This window comes from Ammodytes marinus (assembly GCF_949987685.1).
Source record: "Ammodytes marinus genome assembly, chromosome: 4".
Lineage (NCBI taxonomy): Eukaryota > Metazoa > Chordata > Actinopteri > Uranoscopiformes > Ammodytidae > Ammodytes > Ammodytes marinus.
In genome coordinates, this window is record NC_137233.1 from 26,270,620 (window position 1) to 26,279,525 (window position 8,906).

Below are 8,906 nucleotides of genomic sequence, written 5' to 3' on the forward strand. Positions count from 1 at the left end.
ACTTACCCACGTAAGTGGGCCATGACATTTTAAATTTGACCATTATTATTGTTTAAGAAATGAATGAGATAATGAGGTCTAGCCAGTCTGACGACACTACACTCAGAACTTGAAGAGGACAGAAGAGGGTGCAGCTCTGTCACTCATCTTTAAAAGTTGATTATAACATTATAAGCCTATTATGTAGGCCTAATGACAATATAACACATTATGTAATAGCATTACATTTCCATTACAAGAAAACACAGAGTTGTGCTATGCTAAAGTAAGTGTCAGGCGATATGGCTCCCCCAACCAAATTTTGGATGGATGGTTTTCTCTTAACCACAAGTTTCTTTTCATTATCATCAACATCATGTTCATGTGTCTTTCCATTTTTCTAACAAATACAACAATAAAGATGGGATGGAATACACATTAACAACCTGAATGTTAACTTTCAGGTATATACAATGTGCTCTTTAAAGTCTCTTTTAAAAACTCACTATTGCTTTTTCTTGATACGTAAGGTCAACTGTATGCTTATTGTCTCTTTAAATCAATAAGCATTTTGTACACGTTTTTTAAAAACATGTTATAAATAAAGGTATTATTATTATTTTAATGAAATGTTATTTAGATTAGTTTAAATTAACACGCTTTTTTAAGACTTGTATTTTATATCCCTGCACTGTTAGCAGCAGTGACCTTTGCCTTCGTTTAAGGTTTGTTTGTGCTCCAATTGTTTTTCTTACATGCGTCACATTCATATATGCATTTTGTTGTGCTCATACAATGTAGATAGTATGATTAAAAAAAAAGCGTGTTTTTTGCGTGTTCTTTATAACTTTCTATTTATTTGTAACAGATTACTCGACTCACTCACAGCTCGATGTAGGAGTGTAGTGTTGTTCTGACGTCATGTAGGTGAGTGACGTCAGACAGGAACCAGCGAAAGGGGAGCTTGACAAATCAAGATGGCGTCCCACGATGAGACAGGAAAGAGATGTCTGTACAAATAAACCAAGCCAGGTGCATAGTTTAAACTCCAGTTCCACCTCGACAAGACGTCTTTTGGATTTTGAAAGAGGGGGACAGAATAGACACAGGTGAGAGAAGTGCGTGTTTGTGTGGGAGCTCAGTTTAGTTTAAGGGGCGGTGGCATCAGCTGAGACAGCGGTCTGCCCTGTCCACACAACGCTACAGCCAGGCCACTGGCGAAGCTAAGCGTATTAGCATCAACTGAAAAAAAAACATTAGCCAACAAGTAGTGTTAACTGTCCACGAATTCATTTACTCAACCTCTATTCTCCTCCAATATTGATTAATGTTAGCCCCGAGGTTGACTTCTAGACTCACCACTGTGTGTTCACTGTTAGCGCGACAAGCTAGGAGTCAGTCAAAGAAAAATAGATATAGCTTAGCCCGTTGCTAATTAACGCTATCATAAGTCAAGTAATTCCAGCTAATGATTAGATCCCGCTGTATTGCGTCTGGTGGCATTATTACGAGCCACACGTGTCAACTGGAAGCCTTAAAATGTGCTATTTTAACGTAAAATCTCGCTGAAAACGTGACGAACTACAGTTATTGCGTTCCTTTCGATATCGTGTTGAAGTTCGAAGCAGTTCAGCTCTACTGAAATCAACCAACCTTACTACCTGGACGAGTCTGTTGTGTTGTCATTGTTATCATATCGTGAATGATAAATGCATGTCGGACACGCATAGGTTAGCCTAAGTGAGTAGGCTACTATCTAAGTTGCTATCTAAGGTGTTGTACGTAGAACAGAAACTTCTCGAGGAAGGCATTTAACTACTATCTTAAATCAAATCAAAAATGTGATAAGCAAAGAAACATCCTCCTGACCACGGGTTTCCTGCTGATCATGTGTGGCCCATTTCCACACATGATTAGCCACGGAGTGTATAGGCCAGTGTCGATTATTTTGGACTGAACTCAAAATTAGGGCTAATTTCCATCGTGCAGCTCCACAATTAGTATAGTACAGGAAAGCCGCCTGTAAATGCAGGTTGCATTTTATTATGTAAAAAAAAATATTCCCGTGGACCCCTTTCAGACAAGTGCTGGTAATAATTGGGATATTGCAGTGCATTACGAACTACTTTTAGTCTGACAGGAAAGGTGTGCTGCCAGCATTTGCAAGAATACACATCTCTAAACTGTTGTGCTTACATTCTGAATTACTTATTGTTGTCATTGAGACATCTTTTTCTGATTATTCTTTTAGTCCCAATATAAATGCAGTATCATCCAAGTTGACACGATTGCATTTTTTTGTGCTTTCACAGTTAGTTTTTGAAGCTTAAAGCTGCACCAAGCAATTTCTGAAAACCGCGAGGCAGAAAGACTAGAAAATACAGTCTCGGAAAATGAGCATTATGATATTTTGATTTTGACTCTTGTATTGCTGCTATGTAACTAACCAGTTACCAACCTGTCACATGTCCCACTCATCCTGCTGCAGTCATGATGACAATCCAATACCAATATTAATTGGCCTTTGAGCCCTTCTTTGATTCCACACATTCCTGAACATATTATCAGTCTCTCTTTGGCCTGCTACTGATCAAATATCTTCACCAGACATTCTTTATCTTGGTCTCTCAATACATACTTTGTTGACATGTCTGGCCATAGTCTCATATGGGGCATTGATGAGATCAGGGTTCAATCAAGTGCACAAGCGAACACAAGCAAAGAGCTAAAGAGTTGGGTGTTCATTTTCAGTGGTGTAGGCAGTATTAGCAAACTGATCATATATCAGTTAGCCATTTCATTCAGTTCTAATTGTAGATATCGCTTTTGGGAGCTGTTAGTGCTTTTGACCAACATGTCGAGCCTCTCTCAGCTGTGTAAGGGTATTTTTCATGGAGCTACACCAGCACTCGGATCAAAGTTCTGTGTTCAGCGGATGTGAAAACAGTGGCTTCTCTGTGTTGATAATGTCAGGCATTGTTGCTCGGCATGACCAAATAACAGGATTATGTGACTTGATATATAAGCAGTGTAAAGTTATAAAAGCCAGTGGGATAATGGAGAATTCTAATTTGAATAGAGCTGACAGTTCACATTGCCATGTGATGAAGTGTCAATTATATCCTGCTTTGATTAAGACTGTTCGGCAAGGCCAATTTCTTTGCTCAGTGGAAGACACTCTGTAAATATCAGAATAACTCTACCATGTCAGACAAAAAAAGAGAGAGGTCTAGCAAATCCACTCTGGGCTGTTTTAAGAGACGTTGACCTTTTAGTTTGTAACTATCAACTCTTTGTCAATGAAACAATTGTGACTCTTCCACTGCTTTCTAACGTTATACCTGGTGTACTTGTATCTGTTTTCAGAGTCTCTAAATGGCTGCGAGGAAGTCTGGATCGGATGCATACAACAATGGTGAGAGCCTGTTGATCATTTTTTTCCACTCTTTTCCACCGTCTGACTATACTGATGTTTTGCGGAAAGGTTTAAGGTCCGCTGGTTTCTGTAGTGCCGGTGTGTATTCTTCTAATGTATGCTTGCTTCGTTTTTGTATTTGTACACAGGACCCATCAGCTACCTTGATGAAGTTCCCTTCAAGATCAATGACAAATTCCGCTGCCCATCCAAAGTGGGACTACCTGTTGGTTTCTGTCTGCCAGACTGCCGCTCTTTGCTGCTGGATACACAGGTTAGTCAGGAGGTACAGGACGGATGTTGATTTTGCACTTGTGTTAGCTTTTCATTGTTCCACTTGCAACATCCTCCAAGCAGGGCTCAACGATGCTGACACCTTATGGCGCTGATTATTATGGGATCTGCCCTCAGTCCTGCTATGTCAGTTTTATCCTTTTGGTTGGTCATGCTGGAAACCAGAGAGATGACATCATTTTAAGATGCCTCCTTATGCTATGTTTATAGTAATTTAAATTGAAAGGTTTGGTCAAACACATGCTATTATTTGGGTGGCAATTTGTAACGGGATGTTATTTCAGTTGTTGCTAGCTGTTCAAATTATGAGGCACAAGTCCTTTTAAGATGTTTAATTTGTTCAATTTGGTTTGTAAAATGTGTGTCCTATGCCTAATAATTATTCTTATTTTCTCCTTTTACTCTATGTGCCCTCTTTGATCCACAACCCCTGTTCTTCCTCTTACTACGGTCTCAACAGTATGACTTTTCTCTGGAGAGACGTAGTGTGCGCTGGGGGGTTGAACTCGCTGAGGCCAGAGCAGCAGAGTCCAGAGCAGAAGAGGCAGCAGCCAGGCAGGAGGCAGAGAGCAGGGAATGCTTAGCAAAGGCCCAGGACATTGCAGAAGACCAGGACCTTCTACCACCAGCACTGAACCCCGTCCTGGCGGGGCTGAGCCATAACGACATCCTCACTCCACTGCCTGCCCCGAGCCTCGGCCCCAGGAAAGCCCTGCCCAGCATTCCCCAGCTGCACCGCCTTAACCTAGCTGACTTTGAGCGGGAGGAGGACCCCTTTGACAAGCTGGAGCTCAAAACTTTGGATGATAGGGAGGAGCTCAGGAATATCCTCCAGAGCCAGCCTCAACCTCAGCCTCAGCCTCCCCCTTCTGTATCCCTACCGGAGGTCTCCCAGAGCGGGCCAGCATCGCGCGGAAACAGCCCCTCCCCTCCTAGCACCAACACCAGCCTCACAGCCAAACCTGGCTTCACTCATAAACCCAACGGGCTGGTTGACCTGCTGGACATGGACAGAGTCGGGCACCCCGGGAGAACTGCCTTTGACACGGACGATCGACCCTGTAACATCCGCTCACTCACTTTTCCAAAACTCTCTGACTCTAGTGACACAGACCCAGTGAGGTATAGCCTAATCCCCGCTCCCCGACAGAGCCTACCCAATGGCAGCCCGACGCAGACCATACCCAAGACCCAAGTTATTGTTGCCCCAGAGCCACCAAGCCACACCAAGAATGGAGCACCAAAACCGGTGAGCCTCGGAAAATAATTACATACTGCATACCTGACTGATAGTGTGCATAGTTTGTGTGTGAGATATAGATATGTAGATGAACAAGTGTTGGTAAAGAAGGAATCTTATTCACATTCGCTCATTTATTTTTCTACTAGGTCAACCCAGGGTCAGGATCTGCCGGTTTGCCATGTGGCGGAGCACTGCTCAGCATGACCCCCAATGAGCGACAGTGTGTGGAAACCCTGGTGGGCATGGGCTACTCCTATGAGGGCGTCCTACGGGCCATGCAGAGACAAGGGCAGAACGTGGAGCAGGTGCGACTCCCTCTCACAACAATGCGCAATCTGAATTCCTAAGATATTCCCTGTCTGATGTGCTTAAAAAGCTCATTGTTTATGTGCTTGTGTAACTGTTTTCAATGATTAATGACTGCTGTAAATCTGTAAATATAACTCCAAATTGAAATAAAGTTGTTAAATCATGCTGTTGTCTCAAACGTTATGGCAAGATAGGAAGATGCATTTATGTGATCTGTACAGCTAATACTAAACAGTGTGAGCTATCCATCCATGGTCACATTTTTATCATAGCGAAAGCTGTAGATGTTGGATGGGGGGGAAAAGCTAAATATAACAAGTTCTCTGGAGTTGATATGATATGCCAGACATAATCTATAATACAATATATTAATGAACCCTGCAGAACACTTAGAATGAATGTTAATCCACGGTATAACCTTTTATTTTCTCATAATTTAACAACACTTAAATTGGTATTTGACTAGTCTTATATATTACCCTATGTTAGTTAAATTAACATTACAATGTTCAATTGTCTGTCTAAGGTACTGGACTATCTGTTTGTGCATGGACGTCTGTGTGAACGGGGCTTCGATTCAAGTGCAGTGGAGGAATGTTTAGAGATGTACCAATGCTCGGAGGAAAAGGTATGTACAAATTGCCATCTGGTAACTGTACATGCATTGTGTTCATAATATATTGTCATCGTTGGAAGCTTCAAAGATCATATTTAGTCTTTGATATATGAGCCATACCTCTCTACATTAAAGATGATGTAATCTCGTGTGGTAAAATTCTTTATTTCCATCTTTCCAGGCCTTGCAGTTCCTTGAGCTTATGTCGAGATTTGGTGAAATGGGATTTGAGCGGGATGCCATCAAAGAGGTGCTGCTGGTCCACAACAATGATCAGGACAAAGCTCTAGAGGACCTGATGGCTCGGGCTGCAGCTAGCTGAGCCTGGCTAACCTAGTTCACCAAAAGCCCGGCCCAACACAGCTCCTTTCCTTCTGCCTACCGCGTCATACCATGCTCTGCCCTTGCCTTGGCTGTGGAAGGGACAGCTGGGAGACAGTTGTATTTCTCTCTGTGCTAAAACATATTGTGTCTCAGCACTTCTTAAAAGACTGCGTGCCTAGAGTGGAGGGGGGTCAAAGTGTAATAGTTCTTCATGGTGGTGTTTTTTTTCTTCCCCTCACTAAATCCTGGGGTAAGGTTCCAGGCTTTGGTACTGCTAGGCGTATTTAAGAATGGGGCGCATGTCTGAGCTGGAAAGGAGAAACTGGAAAATCTTCTGATTTGCTTCCACTTGGGAAGTGTTTATGTGACTGCAGGACTGTGTCAGCAGATTGGCCTCTTGAGTGCATCACAGAAAGTCCAGTTTGAACTCTTGAAACTCCCAAACAACTAAGCTGCCATCTTCCACTGCTCAGTGCAGACCTAGTGAATTACGGAGGGGAACAGGGGCCTTGAGGAGGCTCGCTTCAAAGTGATATAACTAATATTAAAAAGTAAAAAAAAAAAAAAAAGTCCCAGTCACCACACAGATAACTTAATCTCAAGAAGTGCCCTCTCTGCTCTGGTGCCCTGCACCTAGTAGTGTTCTACATTATTCTTCAATTCATTCATGTCTGTTTTTCTGTTCATTAGGGCACTTTTGTTCATGTGAAGATTCCATTTCTTTTGCTTTATGTTTTAGGAACCGCATAATAGATCCTAAGACATTATAACTCCGAGCATAAGAGATACTGCTGCCCAGTACCTCTTTGACCTGCACTGGAATGGCCTGTTGAAGCGGGGGGTGGTGAAAATAGGAAGTTTCTCTATAGGAAATAAGGAATAACCCATCGACGTGTCACATATTGCACAGGCACAGACACATGTTTCCTAATCATCAGCTTATTTAAAATAGTACACTGACACTTTTCTTTTACAACTTTAAAAATAGTTTGATACGATGATGTAAGATATGTTAACTAATGTGATGCGCTTAACTGTCGTGGACTTTCTTTTTTCATACTGGAAAAGAGTGAGTGGTTTCCAAAACTAAAGAAAAGGACACAAAATGTAAGCAAGGGGTTGTTTTTGCAGCTCCATCACAGTGCAATAGAGACATTTCATATTGTGTGACTGTAGACTGGCACTTCAGCCTCTTGTTGGGAAATGAGGAACGGTCTTCAAGCCTCGCTGGAAATGTGGATGTAACTAAAAAAAAAAGATTTTGATTCAGTGATTTCTATCATTTATTTTCTGTTTTTGGATTTCATGCCACAAAATCTTATCAAACATAACTGGTTTGTCGACTTTCTTTTCACACGTGTACCATGCAATGAATTGTCTGGATCCTACTTTTTTTTTAAATTTTTGACTTTGTTGGTTTTTCCACGGGAGAGTTAAAGGTTCAGTCACTACAAGTCACAATAATTTCCCCAAATGGTCATTGGGCAGGATCCATTATTATTTTTATAGTATGTGTTAATGGACCTCCTGAGTTCAATGCTTCATATGTTTAAAAAGCATTTCAGCTCAGTTGCACTAGGGGGAAAAGATGGCTTTGAGAGTTTTATAATCTTGAACTGTGTGGTACTGATGGGCAATGTGAGAGGCATGGTGACAGATTAAGGGCTTAAAATGAGCAAAATGTGATTTAAAAGAACTGCCACTTAGCTTGGGGCAGGTCCAGTACTTTGTTCAATTGCAAGAGAACTTTCCAACCACTGATCTCTTTTAGAGAAGCGCAGTTTTTACGACTATAAGACAATAATAATTTGAACAACAGCAACAATTTCTTTGGTTAAGACAGTGCCTGTTGCAGGCAAATAACATGACGAGCAGTGGTTTCACGGTGGTGTTTTTATTTGAGCCAGAATTGTTTTCTGTTATGTGGTCAACAATAATTGTTTTCACCTAGTTCTGTTATTGATTGCCCTCCTTATTGACTGTGAAACAAGGTACACTTACCTTAGTGACAAACACACAAGTGGTATTATTGTCGAATAGGCTACAGTATAGCAGGTTCTGAACCTATTCCATCAATGCCTCCTCCTATTTCTGTCATGGTCTTCTAGCTGTGTGGGAATGAAATGCAACCAGATTCTCGTTATTTTGGGCATCTTGTTTAAAGGTTTATATATCAGATCCAATTCTAAGTCACAGCATAATTGAACATGGAGTGCTTGAAATATCTTAACGGGATAGTAGAATTTGGGGGAGTATTCTTTGCCAGGATCCTGAAATGTGATTTGGGAAATGTTCCATTTCCTCTTGAATGATTTGGAAAATCCACATGATTAAATGTGCACATCTTGTCATTAGTAAGACTGTTGATCTTTGCTGGTGTCGCTTTTTGAGCTTCATTTGGTTATGGTCATGTTCTCAAGAATGGTAACAACAGATGAGCCGTTAACATGAAGCTAGTGAAGCACATCTCTCTGTTGCTCGCTCCCGGTTTTCTCTCTTCTACACCAAATGCATTTTTTTCTCTGCTCAGTTGACAAGATGGCTACAATACAGATGATTGTCCATCTAGGTATTGTCAGTGGCAACTGGAAGCATCCAACTATGTGGCAGTCAGCACAAAAAAGACGAATATAGAAAGGAATTGATGCCATACCTTGTCTGCCTGAGTTCACCAGCGTTAATTAACAGATTACAAAGTCACGTTTGACCTCTAGTGCACATTCATC

At 41.5% G+C, this 8,906-nt stretch overlaps 1 protein-coding gene across 1 annotated transcript; it reads left to right on the top strand.

Annotated features, from left to right (window-relative positions):
* The first annotated feature begins 946 nt into the window (after positions 1–946).
* Positions 947–8,445, top strand: ubap1 (ubiquitin associated protein 1). The gene is made up of 7 exons (XM_080026919.1): positions 947–1,088; positions 3,346–3,394; positions 3,544–3,668; positions 4,149–4,937; positions 5,078–5,236; positions 5,767–5,868; positions 6,038–8,445. The coding sequence occupies exons 2-7, from the start codon at positions 3,355–3,357 to the stop codon at positions 6,176–6,178; spliced, it is 1,356 nt and encodes a 451-aa protein (XP_079883045.1). The 5' UTR covers positions 947–1,088; positions 3,346–3,354; the 3' UTR covers positions 6,179–8,445.
* The last annotated feature ends 461 nt before the right edge of the window (positions 8,446–8,906 follow it).

What these genes read in the sequence shown, in the direction of transcription:
- ubap1 (XM_080026919.1), top strand. Translation starts at nt 3,355, where the DNA reads ATGGCTGCGAGGAAGTCTGGATCGGATGCATACAACAATG. An exon ending in AAGGGCAGAACGTGGAGCAG is followed by an intron (nt 5,237 to 5,766) that starts GTGCGACTCCCT and finishes TGTCTGTCTAAG; the next exon opens with GTACTGGACTATCTGTTTGT. An exon ending in ACCAATGCTCGGAGGAAAAG is followed by an intron (nt 5,869 to 6,037) that starts GTATGTACAAAT and finishes CCATCTTTCCAG; the next exon opens with GCCTTGCAGTTCCTTGAGCT.